The sequence below is a fragment of the Cynocephalus volans genome, chromosome 12 (assembly GCF_027409185.1).
Source record: "Cynocephalus volans isolate mCynVol1 chromosome 12, mCynVol1.pri, whole genome shotgun sequence".
NCBI lineage: Eukaryota > Metazoa > Chordata > Mammalia > Dermoptera > Cynocephalidae > Cynocephalus > Cynocephalus volans.
In genome coordinates this window covers 50,745,879-50,766,064 of record NC_084471.1, presented here as the reverse complement: position 1 = coordinate 50,766,064, position 20,186 = coordinate 50,745,879, and the positions used below count along the sequence as shown (strand labels likewise).

At 40.8% G+C, this 20,186-nt stretch overlaps 1 protein-coding gene across 2 annotated transcripts in view; it reads right to left on the bottom strand.

Annotated features, from left to right (window-relative positions):
• Nucleotides 1-244: 244 nt before the first annotated feature.
• PTPRB (protein tyrosine phosphatase receptor type B) overlaps nucleotides 245-20,186 on the bottom strand; it is a 111,623-nt gene continuing 91,681 nt past the window's right edge. For both annotated transcript variants that reach the window (XM_063074620.1, XM_063074621.1), the window contains 12 exons: nucleotides 17,571-17,670; nucleotides 16,647-16,730; nucleotides 16,347-16,364; nucleotides 16,145-16,226; nucleotides 15,430-15,520; nucleotides 14,654-14,730; nucleotides 12,825-12,959; nucleotides 11,343-11,465; nucleotides 10,993-11,156; nucleotides 8,962-9,097; nucleotides 2,274-2,394; nucleotides 245-386 (listed from right to left, as the gene is read on the bottom strand). In XM_063074620.1, coding sequence (XP_062930690.1) covers nucleotides 364-386; nucleotides 2,274-2,394; nucleotides 8,962-9,097; nucleotides 10,993-11,156; nucleotides 11,343-11,465; nucleotides 12,825-12,959; nucleotides 14,654-14,730; nucleotides 15,430-15,520; nucleotides 16,145-16,226; nucleotides 16,347-16,364; nucleotides 16,647-16,730; nucleotides 17,571-17,670 — 1,154 coding nt within the window. In that variant the 3' untranslated portion in view covers nucleotides 245-363. The remainder of the gene's footprint in view (nucleotides 387-2,273; nucleotides 2,395-8,961; nucleotides 9,098-10,992; nucleotides 11,157-11,342; nucleotides 11,466-12,824; nucleotides 12,960-14,653; nucleotides 14,731-15,429; nucleotides 15,521-16,144; nucleotides 16,227-16,346; nucleotides 16,365-16,646; nucleotides 16,731-17,570; nucleotides 17,671-20,186) is intronic.

The following is a 20,186-nucleotide window of genomic DNA, read 5'->3' as shown; positions in this document are numbered from 1 at the left end:
ACATGGCCCCAGGGATTGTCTCTGCAACCTCCATACATATTTTACTAGTAGTCCTGTCATACAGGTTGAATTAGTTTATGTAGAACAAGCCATGAACACTTTAGTGTGAAAAAATAGTATTATATAAAGCTTAATATTAAACATTATGAAAAAATACATATTTACAGAAGAAACTACAAAATACAACTATGTACAATAATATCTGTTAACCTTTAAATTACATAAATTCTTTAAAATTCTCCAGATTAATAAATTATACATAATATCAACAGAAATAGCTGGCACCTTTGCAGGGCATGAAGCAAGTTTTTTAAAAAGTCACACAGTGAATAATTTTTATCCAGGAGATTGTCAGGTACATTCTTAATGCCGTGAATAGACTGCATCTGAAAGGAAGGACATTGTAATCAGAGACAGTAGCAGGGTATATCATATTTATTTGTTCTGATTATGAAAATTACAAATGGGAATGACTAGCAGAAATGACTAAAGTTCAATGTGGTTTAGGATGAGACCATCCTTATGAGGGCCAGGTCATTCCATTTAGAAACACAGATTATTAGTCTTGGAACGGACTAGTGATTCTAGTCCATCCACTCTGATTTTACAGATGAAGCCAAAGGTTCAGAGAAGCAGAGTAACTCAGTGTTACACAGCTTGTTAACACTAGTTAGCTCTAGAGCTAGGATCTGAATCCTAGCCTTCAGGCATCTGCTGGTTATTCTTTTCTATTACCACAGTTAGCTTCTTTCAGGAGTGCCCAAGATTACTCTAAAAATCAGACTCTCAAACAAGTCAAAACAAGACAAAGAAACTTGTAAGATTCCCCCAGAGCTTCCTCTGTCCTGGAGCTTCTTAAGGAATGTGACATGCAAAAACCTTAATTTACTCTACAGATAAATTAGGGGGGTAATTATTTACAATGAAAAAGGATTATGCGATTTACAAAGGACTCCTTTAAATAGTACCTTTCTATTTGTGCTTTATAAATCGTTAACTATTTAACATACTGGCTAAGCTGGTGGGTAGAGAGGGTACAGAGAACTAAATAGAATGTTAGGAGACACTGCCAATTATAGGTCATTTAGAAATGGAGATAAGACAAGTCTGAACTAACATTTGTCAAAGTAAAATTACCTGATTTATAGATGGATACCAGACTGTATGGCAAGGACTGAGGCCTCTGCCAACAGCAATAGGAGTGAACCACCTTGAAGTGAATCCTACAGCCCCAACCAGTGTCTTGACTGCAAGCACCCAGCTAAGTCCCTCCCTAATTCTTGACCTACAGAAACTGTGAGATAATAAATGCTGCTTTAAGCAGCCAAATTTTGGCTAGAAATTTTGGTAATTTGTTAGAAGAGAATAGATAACTAATACAGTATAACTTCACATTTGCAATTAGCCTATGTGATAACTTAGGTCTTAATGATGGCCCAGAGCAGGAAGAGGCATGAAGGCCCTTCTCTTGTCAGTTAATTGTTGTTTGGTCAAAGCAGTGCCTTATAAGGTTTATAAATTTTTCTACTGGATTTTTATTTGAAAAGCATTATATGCTTGTTCTAAAAAATTTAGAAAATACATAAAAAGGAAAAAAAATCATATATTTTTCCATTGTTCAGAGAAATTTGTTTTCCTAGTGTATTCTATTTCTCCCAATCTTTTTTCCTTGATTTGTTTTACATTCTACTTTTCGTTACTTATTTATAAGAATATCCATGTTAATATAATATCTTCAATAATATTCTTAATGTCTGCATTGTATTCTATTAAGTGAATGCACCATGGTGTACTTAGTCCTCTATCGTTAAACAGTTAGGGTTTTTCAAACTTTTTACTATGAAAAGCTCCATGTGTAAAGCTTTTCTGTCCTTAGGGTGGTAGGAGAAATACTGGATCACAAGATAGGCACATATCAAGGACCCTGATACCATCAATTGCCAAGTTCTTTTCCAAAAGGATTTTATAATTTGAACTTCCAGTTGTGATTTCAAAGCATCCTCCCCAGAAGCTTATTTCTTGGAAAAGAAATATTAAGTAGAGTCCTTAACAGAGGGCATCCTAGGCTTGGTAGGAGGAGGCGCGATGAGAAATCACTGCTCCACTGAGGGAGCTCCCTGCCTGCTCTGCCTTTCCACCCTGTTGCCACTCTTTATGGGGACCTACTGGGCAGGAAAAGTGCTTTAGGTTATTTATGCACGTTAGAAGAACTGTAGGTTATTAATGGTTTCCAGACTGACCATATCTTAAAAGTTAGCAAAGTAAGCTCCTACCTCTGTGATACTCTGGATTCACATTTTCATAGATTGGAAACAAAGGGTTTTCCTGTTCGCTCCGTAGCTTCCTTGCTCTGAGGACATCTCTTACGCACTGATGTAGGTATACATATTGACACTATGGAAAAGCAGAAGACGTGTCAGAGGAGGGCCTGTTCTCAAGCATAAGAAAGGTGAGGGACTCTCCCCAAACACTGACAATGATGGGATTCTATACAGTTAGCAAATTTCACTAATGGTTTGGAGTACATGAAAGAGTGGCTGCTTTTTATTACCACTGAAAAGAGAATAATGGTAATGGGCAGAGACACGGTGTTTTATTCATTCTTTTTACATGCATGCTTATGTACACAGTTTGTTTTGTGTGTGCCTGGAACTGTGTCTAGCATATAGCAGGTCCTTTGCAAATTAAATGAATGAATGCCAAACATTGTGATATGTACTTTACATAAATTATCTCATTTAATGATTTCAATAACCTTGTAAAGTAGACATAATTATCAGTATAAACTGAGACTCAAAAGTTAAGTAACTTCTTCAAGGTCACACAGTTAAGAAATGGGGCCCTAGGATTTGATCCTGGGGGTATAACCTCAAAGTTCATGTTCTTTTCACTGCACGAGTTTTCTTGGATGACTCCCAATTTCACTGCATTACTGAATGAGAAAATCATTTTTACTGCATACTCTGTGTTTTGTTCCCTTCCTTTTGAGATTATAGTAAGGAAAAGGAGGTGTACAATAAACCCCACTGGACTGTCAGTTCATTGAGTGCAATATCAGTGTATTATCGATCTCTGTTCTCTGAGCATCTGAGTCTGGCACATGGGAGAATCTCAGAGGTGCTGGCTGACTGCAAAGAACTACAGAAGATTACACAGTGAAGACAGACCCATGCATCAGCGATTTGGAAACGAACAACTTTCAAAATATAAACAAATATAGAAGAGTCAGTGATTTGGTAACTGAAAAGACACCACAAAGACCTCCACTGACAATAGCGTCTCACCTACAGGCAGCCAAACTTGTGCATTGGGCCCCATTCCTTACTACAAACTGAGCTCTTTAATAAGGGAATGATGTCTGTGTAGCCTTAGAGCTCGGCTTTGGGCTCCCCTTAATGATATGCATATAACAACTGCTCAGAGTCAGGGAGTTAGGAGGTTGGGAGGGGAGAATGACACTACATGAGGGAGGCTGGGCTCTTAGTTACCTCTAGCTGGCCCAGGCTGAATTACAAGGTCTCAGTATCTCAGTTTCCCTATCTATGGAACAAGAAAGCCAAGGTCTCTTTTATAGCTAACATCCTTTGTTCAATAAAGGGTATAAGACTTTCTGCTGATGTCAGTTAGATGGATATGGAAAAATATTTCTGGTCCCTGTGTTTAAGGTGATTAGTGTGGTCAGCCTTAGAGTGTTTTAAAGGTCTCAGAGACAAAGTGGAACTATCAGTTCTTCTCACTAACAGTCTTTCAAAGTGAACAAGTACGTATAATTTTTATGGGTTGGCACTAGGCATTGTCCCTGATTGGAAGCTAGCCTGGTCATCTACCCATAGGACTTCATAAGCAGGTCTGGTATAATCAATAGATTAGGACATTTTAAGAAGCCAAATCAATCATAAGTGTGATCAGACCTGCATTAATATTAATAACTATTCTCTATTTTTCTGCTCACAGACCCTGCTCATTCATTGAGTGTTTTATGGTACCCTGACCTTGAAAATTTGAGGTGGGTACTATCTTGAGAATGGTTGTTGGTATAGAACAGTCTCTTTGCCTTCTTAAAAATGATCCACCAAATTATAGACCAACACTTCCCTGCTTCCTCTCACTCAAAGCATAATTTATATTTTCAGTTCTATTAGGATATTAAATTACTTTGGGACCTTAAAGGTAAATGAACTCTAGTACATCTATGCTATGGCTTATTAATAAATTCTTCAACAATGATCCACCACGGGCTTTGAAGCTAGTTAATATCCATTAATTTGCCTTGTCTTAAATATAAATTCTTCTTTTCCCTATAGAATGTCCCTTTGAAAATGATTACTACTCAAGCCATCAGATTGTTAATGTGCTTCTCACTTTATTCTTAATGAAAAGTTGACAAAGTGTAATATATGAACCTCAAGTCATAATAGATAATTTTTTTGCTGCCTTGGTGTTGATATATTCAGTTCCATTCAATTTCACCCATATTTGTGGTATTAGATAGCATTTATAGTATTATGCTTATAGCCTTTCATGATCCCTGAGAGCATAGTTCAGCAGAAGGGCAGACATGTGAACAAATACCTGTCAGATGATAAAACATAAGATAGTATTGTGTATAAAGCTTCATATGGAAGAGGGAGCCATTAGGTTCACTTTTGGGGGAGGAAAGAATCAAGATGGAGAGAAAAGGTGATATTTGTAAGACTCTGAGCAAAGAAGTAAGACATTCCAAGTAACATAACTAACATGAAAGTGCACATATATTCTGGAAATTGTGAGAAGTCTAGTGAAGCTAAAATATAGGTAACATGAGTTATGGGAACCCCCCAAGAAAATCCCCCAAATGGGACCTGAGATCCTTAGTCCTACAACATCCTAGTGTTTCCTTCTCATGAGAAGCAGGTGAGATCGACAGATTGTGACATCGCCTATTGTTCTTTAACAAGTTATTGCTCCATCTGAGTGTCTCTCTGAGTCAGGCTACAAATTTTCCCCAAGGCAGGCTAGATGGAGGGAAACACTTGTAAATCTCCTGTCCAATGCCTCTTGGTTTAGAAAACCTTGCTCTTTGATATATATATATATATATATATATACACACATCAGAAATTGTGAAGACCTGAATCCCTTTGTACCCCAAATTAAGAGAAAAGAAAGTTGAGGATGGCTGTCACCATGTACCCAGAAAAATTATACAAGTGGTCAGAGTATCCTTCCTCTTTTGCTGGAACAGTCACCCACAGGGTCTCGGCCATGGGTTACACCCCTCTGCACCCACTCCCATTACCAAACAAGCCATGCCAGCTCCGAGGCCAGAGATTCTGAGACTGTAGAAAAAGCCCAACTTTGGCAGAGGCGTAAAGCAAGACACACAATATCTGGATATTGTTTGGGATCTTGTTTCACTGAGAAAAAAAGGAGAGAGAAACTTTTTATCTTACTACAATGTTTACTTCATTATGCCTAAAAGAATCAAAGTTGATTCCGGCCCAGGGAGGGATATTTTCCTTAATTTTGGAGGGCCCTATATCAGTGAGAGTGGGTAGTAGTACAACATGAAGCTGGAGAAGTATAAGGGGCCGGGTTATGAAGAGGTTTGTGCACAAGGATGAGAGTGTGAACGTCATTTACTAGCAACAGTGAGCTTTCCAAGATTTGCATGCAGGGAGTTGACATGGTCGGCAAGGGATTTTGATGGTGACAGAGATGACAAACAATTGTTAGGGCAGAAGCTGGAGGCAAGAGATCCACTAGGAGGCTGATACAATAAACCCAATGAGAATTGATAAAGGGCCAAGCAAAGGCAGTGGCAGTCGCAGTGCATGAAGAACTAGAACAAAGAAGGATGTTGGGTGGAAGTAACAGGACTTCATGATCACTTGGATATGGGAACTGGCGGAAAAGAAGTCAGCTCCCTGGCTTGGACAAACGCACAGATGCCAACACCATGGACTGAAACTGGAAGGTGCAGGAGCAGGAGGATGGTTTTGTTTTGTTTTGTTTTGTTGTTGTTGGCAGCTGGCCTGTATGAGGATCTGAACTCTTGACCCTGGTGTTTTAACACCAGGCTCTCACGAACTGAACAACCAGCCAGCCCCCATTTGTTTACTTAAAGAAAGATAATGAGCTCAGTTTTGAGCTTTGTTTGAGTTTGAGATGATTGTAAGGCTTCCAGGTAGAAATGTCTGGTAGGCAGGCACTCAGGTGAATGCTGGGGAAGAAGAATGGGATTTGGGAAATGTGAGCATGTATGTGGTTCTTGAAACCACAGGAGTGGAGGACATCATAAACAATGAAGACTGAGAGAAAGAAGAACAGTGCCTTGACGACAGAACCCTGGGGAATTCAAATACTGAGAAACAAGCTGAGGGGCAGCCACAGAATCCAAGGGAGGCAGGAGGAGGAGAGACTAGGGAAAACAGGAGTTACTGCTAGGGAGCAGGAGGAAGAGCTTTGGCATATCATGTTACCTCCACTCTGAAAGTCAGCCAGTGATGTCTACAACGGAGTTTCTGCTCTTTGCCAAAATGCACCTCCAGAGTTTTGGACAGGTGTACGGAAGTGATGCATGGCCCAAGAACCTCTGAAGTAACTAAGGAACCTGAATACACGCCCCCCACCCCCCCAAGGCTCAAGACTACTCACAATGTGATAACCTCTTCTTCCCCAAATTACAAATTAAGTATGACTTGAGTTTGTGGAAGTGACCATACACTAATAATGAAACATTGATGATGACTTTTTAGCAAGACAATTGTAGGATATTTGTTCATTCATTTAACGGATTAAAAAATATTGAGGATATAGAGAAGGAAAACAAGTTTCCACCTCTTAGGAACTCATAGTTTTGTGGAGAAAGCTGAAGGATAACAATTAGGATATGGGGTGATATAATTCTTGATGAAATAACAGAGCTAGACAGTGGTCATCAGTGGCTGCTAAAAGTATTAAGTGAAAAGTTGATGGGGAACGTGATGATGGACGGTTCAGGCTGATGCCCTGAACCCCTGTTGATTTTATGAGTACTGAAAGAGACACAGACATGAGGATCTGCCTCCCAAGGTGATATTCAGTACCACCCATGAAGCAGTGAGGTGGTCCAATGGACCCTGGGTTCAATCCACCGCTAGATCTATCTGTCATTCAGCTCACAAAAGCCACGGAGAAGAGAGGAATGCATTACCACTATGATAATGCAATCAGCCCCATCCAGAATGGGGGAAATGTGTGGAACAAATGAGCTGATTTCTTTAACAAATAAATGGCATGGGAAACAAGTGGGAGGAAGGATTATTATAGTTTAAAAGAGATTTAAAAGATACTTCAACCAAACACAATGTGTGAAATTTGTTTGGATTCCAATGAAACCCAACTAAAGTTTTTCACACAAAAAAAATATTTTTTGAGATAACTGGGATATTTAAACACTGACTAGATATTAGATGATATTAAGGAATTATGACTAGCATTGCTACATGCGATAACAGTATTTGTGATCATAATTTTAAAAAGAGTCCTTTATCTGTAAGATATGTAGATATAGATATAGATATACATCTATATATGAAGAAGTATTTAAGGATGAACTAATATGGTAGGTAGGATTTGACTTGAAATATTACAATCGGGTCATGGGGTAGGGAAATAGTGTATGTGGGATATAGATGGGAAAAGAACACAGAATACTAATAATTGTAGAAGCTGGGGTTTGGGTACATGGAAACACATTGTAGATTTTTTTTTTTTTAACAATTTCATTATAAAACATTCAAAATATAGTGGAGTAATTGTAATAGTGAAAGCATTACCAGCCCATGATAATGGTAGTGGCAGAGGATGTCAGATGTGGGCGTTGCCTGCTGTAGGCAATGATGTGCTACAGAATGTGACTTCTGCAGGGTATTAATATGTGCTGCACAAGAAGAGAATTCAGAGGTCAAGGTGGTTTTGGCAATAGTGGGTTCAACAAAGTGCAAAGGGAGACTTTGCTACAGGATGCCTCTGTTCTGTGGAGCACTGCTGCCTTTGCAGCTTCCATGTGTACTGTAGCTCTAAGAGGGGGTATAGAAGCATGTAGAACTTTTCAACTTTTTGACCATTGGAGTCTTTTTTTTAAAAAAAAATTTATGCATAGGATTTTGCAGAGATACTTGGGGAAAAATTTGGGAAACAGAAGGGTACAGTACTTGAGTCTTGGAAGGCATTGATGCAGGAGAGTGACATGCTTGGTCTGTGTGAACACACAGACCTGACCCTGAGGCTATGGGGCAGTGAGCTTGGTTCTCAAGGGTCTGGGATTCTCTAGAACAGGGTCAAAGCCAGTTCAGCCACTTCATGACTGTGGGCCTTGTGCAAAGCCCTTTAGCCCCTGGACCTCAGTTTTCTAGCCTAGAAATGGAAGTATTATATTCCATCTCTTACCTGTTTATTGTGAAAATTTAATGAGATAGCATGTTAAAAAATGCCCTGAAAATATCAAAGGTCTGTATAAATAGAAGCATTTAGCTTTCACAGTTGATAAATACTCCCTTGGTGTCTCTAGAGATGGGGGTGCAGGTGGGGGGGGGCGGGGCTAGGGGAGAGAAGAGATTGTAATCTTCTTCCTCTTTACTAATTGAAGTTCTTGTGCTCATCCACCTGCCTATGTTAAAATGATCTCCAAGATGACCTGGCCTGGTCAGTCCCCCATGTATAGTATATTGGTCAAAAAAAATCCATCTTTCTTCCTATGCACTTAAATTAATTCTTTACTGAGCTGGGAACCAGCTTAGTAAAGGTAAGGGCACACATTATCCTCAAGGTCACTGAGATTTGTTTTAAAATAACAAATCCTAGAAGATATCTATATTCAATTCTCTCTCTCTCTCCCTGATATGTCATACTTATTTCCCCTTGGAAGATTAAATCCCTAGTCATTTTTGAGGGGGTAAAAGGGAGGATGATCTATGCTCTTCAGCCTGTAACCCTTACCTCAGTTTGGACCATGTGAACTCTGTGAAGTCTTAGGTCGTGTACTGCTCCATAGATGTCCACAGAATCTTTGGAGTCTAATTGCTGGAGGATTCTGTCCAATGCAATAAATGTTCCAGTCCTACCCACACCAGCACTGCAAGAGATGGAGAAGGAAGATTCAGTCTTTTTATTAAATTTTCTTTTCAAGAAAGCATCCAGTGACTCTGGCACAATCTTTCTTCTTTCTTCCAAGTTAAGGGAGAATATAAGAATATGTCTTTCTTTCACATGCTCTCTTTCTTGAAGAAACATAACCTAGATTCCGCAGCCCTCCATCTCTTTCTCCTTCCTTCCTCCCCTTCTCCCACCCCACCAGGGATAAGTACTGCTCTGCACTTGGCGTGTGTCATTTCCATGCATCTTTTTATACTTTTCCTACATACATGCACATCCATAAACAATAATTGTATTTAATGTGTTCCAAAATTTACTGAAATGGTAACATGTTTTATGTATCTTTTTGCCAACTTTTCTCGGTATCGTGTTTTGAGATTTATCCATGTTGCTAGATGCAGACCTGATTTCTTTTAACTATTCTATAGAATTCATAAACCACTGCTAACTCATCCACTGCTAATCTATTGATACCTAGAAACAGAACTGCTGGGCTGGTCATAGGGTATGATCACCTTCAGCTTCGCTAGGGATTGCCAAACTGCTCTCCAAAGTGGTTGTATAATCTGGGAATTTTTGACGTGCACATTTATAAGATAAATAAGAACAGTTCTCCAGTGGTCCTGGATGAAAATGCCTACCATTCTTCAGAAAGTGGGAGCTTTTGAGGGCCTCACTTTCTTACTAAAAGCATCAGGGTTCCAATGACATATAAAAGCAGGGCTCCTAGAGTGCTGGGCTGATTGGGAAAAAATGAGTGCACTTGACATTTCTCTTACTGTAGCAATTCTCTGCTCTTTGTTTATTCATGCCATTCGGTTAGGGCTATCAAAGTTTTGCTGCAAACATTAATTAGCTAGACACCAGGCTCCCCAGAGAGAGAGACTGCTTGTTAGGTTGATTTTATGGATAGGCTGTCTGAAGCAAAGAGAATCAAGAGAGAACAGAAATTTAAGAGCAAAATTGGGTGCTACAAATGGCAAGTACTATGCTCTGGTTTTGAATGTAGGTGTCCCCCCAAAGTTCATGTTGAAACTTAATCACCAATGCAACCATATTAAGGGGTGGAGCCTTTAGTAGGTGATTAGGCCACAAGGCTCCACCCCAAAGGATGGAATTAATAACTTATAAAGTGGCTAGAGGGAACTACCTAGACACTTTCAGTCCTTTCCATCATGAGGACAAAGCCTTCATCCCTTCTGGAGGATGCAGCAACAAGGTACCATCTTGGACCCCTCACCAGACACTGAACCTGTTGCTGCCTTGATCTTGGACTTCCCAGACTCCAGAACTATGAGAAATCAATTCCTATTGTTTTATAAGTTACCTAGTCTGTGATATTTTGTTATAGCAGCACAAACGAATGAAGACATGTTGCTAGACCTGGATGGAAGTCTAGAACAGGGATCCTGAAGAATGGGTAGGGCTTCTGGAGGTGCAGGAGAGAGAGAAAGCCATCCCAAGGAGTAAGAACGGCATGAGGCAAAAATAAGCTTGTGCAGTCACCTTCTTGGCTAGACTGGGAGGAAAGTTGTTGGGAACTTGGATTGAGGGTGAGATGAGGCCCTATGAGAGAAGGCATGGAAGTCATGTAAGGACTTTGCATTTCATAGTGTAAGAAAAAGAGCAACAGGGACAGAGAAGGCTGGCAGAGGAGACTGGTGAGAGAGGTGGGAAGGGAAGGAAGTGGAAAAGGAGAAGTCAGTGAAGAGGAGCGAGGCTGGGAAGAAAAAGAGCATAATAAGATCCTCCGGGAGCAAGGCAGGCCGGTTGCCCAGACAAATCCTCCATTCCCCATGCATATGCCTTTCTTCAGACTCCCAGGCACGTCCCCCAAATGGCTGCCGTTTTATTCGCTCCCAGGTGGCCAGGTACCTGCAGTGCACCACGGTGGGCCCAGCACCGGGGGTTCTGTTGATATAGTCCCTGACAGTTCTCACAAACTGGATCAGGGACTGGGTGGTCTCCGGGACTCCATGGTCTGGCCACACCGTGTAGTGAAAGTGTCGGATGAGTCTGTGTGCATCGAGCTGTTCCTCCTGTAAGAACGGAGAGCATGATCATAAGAGGAACGATCCAGGGCATGCCTTCTGATTAGACAACGGTGCCATGCAGGAATGCCTAGGGCTGAAGCTACCGGAGAGGAACCAGCAAAAATGGGATTCACAGATCTCCTTCATCTTTCCCAGCTGGATTGTGAAATGAAGTCAAAGAAACTGACATACACTGCATATCTTAAACTCCCTGATGGTCCACTCAGGCAGCATGGACTCTGAGAGCATCTGCAGGATGAGGTCCCCATAGTAGAGGGAATCCTGGTCCGCTGGCCAGTAATGGTCACATTTAACCTAGAAGAGGACAGACAGAAAAAAAGTGAGTCTGGAAACATGACTCCTTTGTAAACCTGGGTTTTCCCTCCTTGAAATGCTTTCCTGAGTTAGGAATCCAGGATCAGCTGCTAAAGTGATTTGACCATCTACTTTTTATATAACCTGCTCATGGCCAGTGCCGAAGCTGAGCTGCTGCTGCAAGTGAAGGAGAGACACTATGCAGGGAGCAGCCCCACTCCCCGCTGGGATCATTCACCTTCAGGCACAGTGTTACATGCCTTAAGTTTTTTATTGATTTCCTCAGCGTTCCAGTTCCACTAGCAGATGAGTCATGACTTACAATTTATTGTTCTTTCTGAAGAAAGATCTAGTAGGGCAAAGGAAGGCATTGTCTTCCTGGCCTTGTTTGTTCATATTTTTATATTACTGTCCGAACCTGGGCCATGTGCCAAGAGATCTGTGAGAAGTCAGAACATTTAGCTAAGCTCGCCCTTACATGTACAAAGACAGAAGAAAGAGGATTATGAACGTATATATTCATTGAGCACAGATGCTCGGCACTTTACATGTAATCTCTCTTTTAATCCTCAAAATAACCATATAAAGTAGAGGATTATGAATGCATTACAAGAGATTTGCTTAATTTGTCCAGATATCTACAGTCATTGCTCAGTATTCATGGGGAATTGGCTCCAGGACCTCCCACAGATAACAAAATCCGCAGATGCTCAAGTCCCTGATATAAAATGGCATAGTATTTGCATATAACCTGTGCACATCCTCTTGTATACTTCAAATCATCTCTAGATTACTTGTAATACATAATACATTGTAAATGCTATGAAAATAGTTGTTATACTGCATTGTCTGGGAAATAATGACAAGAAAAAAAATTCTGCAATTTTCTTCTCCTGAATATTTTGGATTCTTGGTTGGTTGAATCCACAGATGCAGAACCCACAGATACAGAGGGCCAACTGTACCTTTGTATCTGCACAAAGAAGTGAGTTTTAGACACACTCACTTCTTTCCTGAGAGCAGGGACTGGCCCTCTGGCTCTGGCAGGGTCTCTCCCCTAGTCGTACCCTGAAGGATGGAGTAGAGAAGTGGCCAGATAATCTTTCTGTATAATCAGCACTTCTGATAATACCAGTCCTCAAGTAGAAACAGCTTTGACTGAAACCTTGGATCCAGCGTCTGAATTGGGCATCACCTGGATTTACTATTAGCTCCTTTTTAAGCTAGTGGCTTAATTCATTAACAATGTTTTCAAGGGATTTCTACTTCATTTTGTGGGGTTTAACTTTGGATGGAGGGGTAGAGTTCCATCCAGGTGGCAGAAAGCAAAGCTTGAAATCAGGAAGGCTGTTTACTCACTCGGCCCTTCTCAACACACTGGGTCACCATGACAATGTTGTGAACGTTCTGTTCCCACGCCATTTTCCAGAAGTCATCCTTGGTGCCAGGAAGCGGCCCCTGAGTAGCGACATATTCTCTTCTGAAGTTGTTGCCCTGCAATGAATTTACAATATGGAGAGTCAGAAACAATGGGCCTCTTCAGAACTATAAACAAAGAGTTAGCTCTGCAGATTAGCTGATATGAAGGTCTCTGCGAGGTCCCTGACTTGAGAAAAAGATACTAACACAAGTGTCAAGGCTTGGGAGCAGGAGGGACAAAGGCCAAAACATTGAACTATTGTTAAGAGCCACATTCCCTTCTATTAGGCTGGGTCTATACTAAAAAGCAAATGGAGGATCCAGGCAATGATCTAGAAAACACTTCACCCTCTATTATGTGGTTTTTGGGTGCTTGTGTATGTGTATAGTCTGTCTGAGGGACTGACTTTGATCAGGCTCCTTCCCTATTTAACGTAGAAGAGTTTTAGTTATTTTGGTAATTGACATTGGAATAATTTGGTAAGAATATCATGCAAGGGAAGCTAAATGGAAGAGAAACCACTGCTGATTGAACATCTACCACATAAAGTGCAGTGGGACAGGACTTTCACTGGTCTTATTAAACCTTAACCCTGATTCTGTGAGCTAGGATATTTCACCGACTAATTCTGCACTCCAGCAATACAGAATTACTGGTAAATCCTAGTCGAAGCTCTTTGTCTCCTGACCTCTTCTCAGGGTGTCTACGTTATGTCACCTCTGACACCTCACAACCCCTGCCCACCAAACACTGCCTCTCATCTGGCTAATGCTTATTTATTTTCAGCATGTTGCCTGCTTGACTGAACCTTTCTTCATCTTTCTCTCTGCTGGACGGTATTCCTCTTTGTAGAGGCTCTGTGGCAACTCTAGCCTCTTGCTACTCAGAGTGTGGGCCTCAGACCAGCAGCATTGGGGTCACCTGGAGCTTGTTAGAAATGCAGAACCCCAGGACCAACATCAGCCCTGCTGAATCAGAATCTGCATTTTAAGAAGATCCCCAGATGATGCAAATGTATGTTAACACTGGAGAAGCACTGCCTTGTAATTTCTGAGGCCCCAAACTTTCTGAGAGGTCCTTTAGGGTCAGGGTCCCATCTTATCCTACCACTGTACACAGCTCAGTGTTTGACTTAGAGTTAGCACTTGATTAATAAGTGTTCATTGAGTGATTAAATGATTGTTTGAAGTAAATATTACTATCCTCAGTTTTTGGGAAAGGAAATGGAGGTTCAGAGAGATGATATAACTTGCCCAGGGTCATAGAGTCTGCAAGGGACAGAGGTGGGATTCAAACTCAGATTTGTCTAATTTACAGCTATTTCCACCGTAGTATAATGTAGGAAGTTGGCAAGATGCTAGCCAGAATCAGAGCCCAAAAGTTTGACGCAACCTTTGAGTTGTGTCTGTGGTTTTCAAGAATCCAAATACCATGGGATCGACTTCCCGAGGTAGGCAGCCTCAGCAGTAGAGACCCATCGTCCTTAGGGAGCGCTAATCATGGCTGAGGGCTGCAGAGAGAAATTGACCTTTGAAAATGCATTCTGGGCTCATCATAATTTTATGTGACTGCAGCCATTGTGAAAAATGAGGCTCAGCAATAACTGAATCGGATACTCCACATTTTATGGGAATTGGACATGGTCTCGTACAATCTGCAAATGTTTCCAGACCTGAGAATGGTGGGAACCTGTAGGAGGAGTGGCATCTCCAGGGCAGCCACCCCTCAAAGCTTCATCCCAGGCACGAGGGCCCAGTGGTTCACTTACAGGGATGTAGCTGGCATTGATGTAGTCAGAGCAAGGGTCGTCATCCACATTGGACAGCTTCACCCGTGAGGCATCATCTGAAAGGAAGTTTATGGAGAGATTTGCTGCTGAGCTTTGGGGTGATTTTTCTATGGTTTATGTAATGTGTAGTATTTGACATACTTGAGCTCTGATCTCCACAACAGGCCCACAGGGGAGGTGTTCTTATCTCCATTTTACAGCTGAAGTTTAGACAGGATAACTAACTTGCCCCAGGTTGAAAGGTGGCCCACATACCACCCAGCAAGGGAAACAATATGAAGCCGCGTCTGTGCTTTCCTCTGTAACACTATGTCATTTGCCTGGTGGGGCGGCCAGCTCCCTTTCACTGCTGGAATGAATACAATCCAGGAAAACTACCTTCTATTGCTTTACCTAAGGGGGCAAGGATAATTTGTTAAAAAATTGTTAACTAGAGACTTTTTAAAGCAAACACAGGTCAGCTTGATGTCAGAGCTCTGGTTGTAAGAGCAATTACTGCTCTTAGCCTCTAAGGAGAAGCAGTAGGACCACATGGGGAAATGTCTACAGCATGAGGCCTCTCACAGAAGAATTTGAACCAGTCCTTATCCCTCTGGAGGGAAGGTAACATATAAGTCATTGCTTATTAAAGAGATTCAGAGCCTGAGATCTTCCATATCCAGCTATACCGTATTTCTTTAGCCTCATTTTATTCCTGGAAAAGAGCAGAAATGGCTAGAGGAAGACAGTATTACACATTTCAACACAAAACTTACATGGCAATATATTGTTGTATCGATTTTTCCCTCTATTCTCCGGCAAGAGTGCAATGTCACACGACTGGTTTCGACCCACATCTTTTAAGTCCTGTTAGGTCAAACATAAATTTGCAAATGGAGAATATGAAATGGAATAAGGCAAATCATACTGTCCTTGAGATACATGGTAATATAAACTATATACACTAGCTACTGTTTATGCAATGCCTTGTATTTGGCATGCATTAGCTCTGATCCCCAATAGCCCCACAAGGGAGGTGTTCTTATCAGCATTTTACAGATGAAGCTCAGACAGGATAACTAACTTGCCCCAGGTCACATGAGTGGCCAAGCTGGGAACTGAATCCAAAGTCTGCGCACTTTTGGCCAGACTTTGGATTCAGTTCCCAGCCTGGCCTTTGTCTTGCAGTCAAGCAAATGGCCAGGCTGAATAAGGGACAGCATTAGGTTTGCATTCGACATTTGTCCATTTTTCTTACCACCGCATCCAGGTAGCACTTTGTGTGCTGTGCTATTCTGGAGTTTGAACTGGCCTCTGAGTCTAGGTGGTATATTGTGCGGGGAGTGGTTTCAAGCATAAAACAGCATTCAGCTGAGACTGTAAGCTTCACCCTAACTCCTGATCCCAATTAGCCTATGATTCCACAGTAAAAGTTAGGAGGGAAATTCTGCTGAGGAACATGGCTGCTAAAGCATTGTGTCTGAGTTGTACCTCATACTCCTTAGATAGAAGGTAGTTGGAGTCAGCCTGCAGCTTCATGAAATGCCCTTCAAACTGATTTACTTTTATTGGGCTGTAATTAAAAATGAAACAGAAAGAAAAGAAAGTTACTGAAGAAAAGGGAAAATGTCATCATCAGTCTGAGTTGTATTTCAAAAGCAGATAATAGAGTAATTAATGACTTCTCTCTTACCAAGAAGTTTTGCGGTTACTGTGAAGGGAAGCCAAAAGAAGAAGAAAGACCTCGTTAGCAGATCTCACATAATATGGTCTTTTTAAATTTTTTTATTTTTTGACCAGAAGGTGGATCGCAACCCTTGGCACGGTGTGATCCGCACCGCGCTCAGCCAGTGAGCGCACCGGCCATCCCTATATAGGATCCAAACCCGCGGCCTCGGCGCTACCAGCACCGCACTCTCCCGAGTAAGTCACGGGGCCGGCCCCCATAATACCATCTTTTAATAAGTTATATGACAGAAAATGGGGTGCTTACCCTTTCTGGCCCAAGTTCAAGTGGACAGATAATTGTCGATCCCTACGAATGCTCAGGCGGGCAGAGGGCCTTTCTCGACCATGGCTGAAATATAAGGGAGAGGATTTTTATTCTGGTTGTGATACTTGGTTTGAACAATTTTTTTCCATTTATGGTAAGGCTGTGCATGTTTGTGCAAATATAGATTTTTTCAGTATTCATGTAGATTTGTGCTCAGCCAACATTTCTTTGAGGGAGAAGAAGGGAGGAAGAGCATAAAGACATAGATCTTTCCCACTCAGAGACGGATCTCTGCTATAACTGAAGATCTGTCTCCTGGTTTTTGGCTATGGGTCACAATCACTTCCCACACTCTCAATAAAACTTTCCTTAAAAAAACACACAAAAAACAGTAAACCTCAGATGCCAGACATGACTGCAAGAAAGAGGACAATATGCCAAATAAAAATAATTTCCTAAGAGAAGAGGGTACGGCTCTGGGGCCACATGCCGTTTGGTTCTTGTTGGTCCCTTCTTAAATTAGGATGGCAGATGTGAGCCACAAAATGATGATGTCAGCCACACTTTTCAGGATATTTCAGAAAAGCACTTGGGCATACAATTAACAAACATCTCCATCTTTGTGAGTATATGAACCACACAAAAACGTTTTCTTCCTGTGTGAAAGGAGTTATTTCATATTTAAATAAAGCTACAGATGGCCCTTCATCATTTGGTAAGGGCCAAATTCATCAATGGTATGTACAGGAGCTGAAGAAAAGTGAGTCATGATTTGAGTCTGACTTTTGCTTTCATTGAGAAAACAATGGTGATTTAACCTGGAGAAATTAAATTATTTTTCCTTCTTACTTTTCGGGCTAAAGGGCGTTTTCAGTCGCATCTTTAAAGTTGTGAGCCCATCACCAAAGGGATCTTGGTACTTACTTCGTTTTCTTTCTGCAGATGAATAAGGCAATGACAGCTACCAGCATGCCGATTAAAAACAGACCAGCACTCACACCTTCGATAACTCCAAACAAGGGCTCTACAATAATCCAGATGGAAACAAAATTTCCCAGGTTGGAAAATTAGTGCTACGGGACCACTGAGAGAGCTACTGAAGCAGTATGTCCCAAGTAATGTTATTACCAACAGAACTGCAGTATTACCCACATTGAGGCATTTACTATGCAAAGGTTAGAAGTATGCGGTTGATAAAAGGAAATGCTGGCTAATACCCTGTAACAGGCAGGATATTATAATTTTGGAGTTAATGGTGTACAGATTAGAAAGGAATTTTGGACTTCATTTGCGCTTGTATGTAAAGCTTGGGGGAACCTGAGATAAAGGCCCTAGGTTTGCCACCAGGATAAAAATGCTATTTCATTTAAATAAAACATGTTCACATCTGGGGTTTTGGCAAATCCAATTTTGCCAAAAATTTTAACGAAATCTCATTTTTATTATCTGATATGATATTGCCACTGGGAGTTTATGAACAGGTAAGAATAGCCCATTTTTTTTTTAGCAGTTTTATTGAACAGCTTTTTTCATATACCACACAATTCACCCATTTAAATTGTACAATTTAATGGTTTTTAGTATAGTCATGGAATTTTGCAAATATTACCAATGAATTTTATAACATTTTCATCACCCCATAGAGAAGCCTCATATGTATGAGTATTAGCAATTTATTTCCCATTCCTCCCTCTCCCCAACCCCTGGCAACCACTAACCCACTTCAACCCACCTGTGTCTATGGATTTGCCTATTCTGGACATTTCATGTAAATGGAATCATAAATATGTGGTCTTTTGTGACTGGCTCCTTTTACTCAGGCAGAATGTTCTCAAGGTTCATTCGTGTTAACAGCATCTGTCAATATTTCTCTTTTTATGGCTGATTAATACTCCATTGTATAGACATGTCCCATTTTGTTTATCCATTCCTTCACTGACAGACATTGGGTTGTTTCTACTTTTTGGCTATTATGAATAATGCTGCTATGAATATCCATGTACACGTTTTTGTGTGGACATATGTTTTCATTTCTCTTGGGCATATATACTTAAGAGTGAAATTGCTAGGTCACATGGTTACTTTAGGTTTAACATTTTGAGGAACTGCAAAGCTGTTTTCCAAAGCAGCTACACCATTTTACATTCCTACAAGCAATGTATGAGGGTTCCAATTGCTTCATATCCGTGCTGATACTTGTTATTGTCTTTTTAGTTATAGCCATTCCAGTGGATATGAAATGGTATCTTGCTGAGGTTTTGACCTGTGTTTCCCTAATGACTAATGATGTTGAGCATCTTATATGCCATTTGTACATCTTCTTTGAAGAAATGTCTGTTCAGATCCTTTGCCCATTTCTAAATCGTGTTGTCTTTTTCTTATTAAATAGTAAGGTAAGAATTCTTTATGTATTATGGATACTAAACCCTTATCAGATATATGATTTGCAAATATTTCCCCCCATTCTGTGGGCTGTCTTTTCACTTTCTTGAGGGTGTCCTTTGAAGCACAAAAGTTTTACATTTTTAAAAATCCAATTGACCTATTTTTAATTTTGTTGCTTATGCTTTTGGTGCTATATCTGAGAAACCATTTCCTAACCCAAAGTTACAAACATTTACTCCTGTGTTTCCTTTTAAAAGTGTTACTGTTTTGTACAAAAGGGTCCACTTACCACATCCTTGCCAACACTGTCACTTCTGTTATGTTGATAGTATTACTGGATATAAGGGAGTATCTCATTGTAGTTTTGATTTGCATTTCCCTCACAATTAGTGATGTTGAGTATCTTTTCATGTGCTTACTGGCTATTTGTATATCTTCTTTGGAGAAATGTCTATTCAAGTCCTTTGCCCATTTTTAAATTGGGTTGTTTTTGTAGTTGAGTTTTAGGAGTTATCTTTATATCCTGAATATTAATCTCTTATCAGATATATGATTTACACATATTTTATTCCATTCTGTGGGTTGCCATTTTACTCTGTTGATAGTGTCTTTTGATGCACAAAATTTTTAAATTTTCATGAAATCCAATTTGTCTATTTTTCTTTTGTTACCTGTACCTTTGGTGTCATATCCAAGAAATTATTGCCAGAAACACAGTTTTTAAAGAAGGGACTAAGTGGCTTCTGATTTAAGATTTTCAGAGGTGGCCCTAATTGCTGTCTGGCTATCATGTCCCTACTTCTCTACTTTTAACATCTGCTGGAGATAACATGGGTCCATCTCTTCACTTTGTTGGTGAGTAGGAGCAAAGCACCTGAGTGGTCCCTTGTCCCCCAGGTGGCCCAGGGACACACAGATATCAGAAGCAGCACTCCCATGATCATTGAGCCAGGCTGTGCCTGCTTCTGTGGAAATGGCCTAGGGGACTAGCTAGCCATTCCACCCGGGGACCAGTTGCCAGTTTTATTCCCATGGTAGTCTCTATAGCACCTGATTGTTTAATATCCACTGTCCCAATTGCTCCTTAGAAGTCCCTTGTGATGTAGGCATGGTGGGGGTTTTAAAGATGGAGTCTCTCAATATGGGAGTGGATCC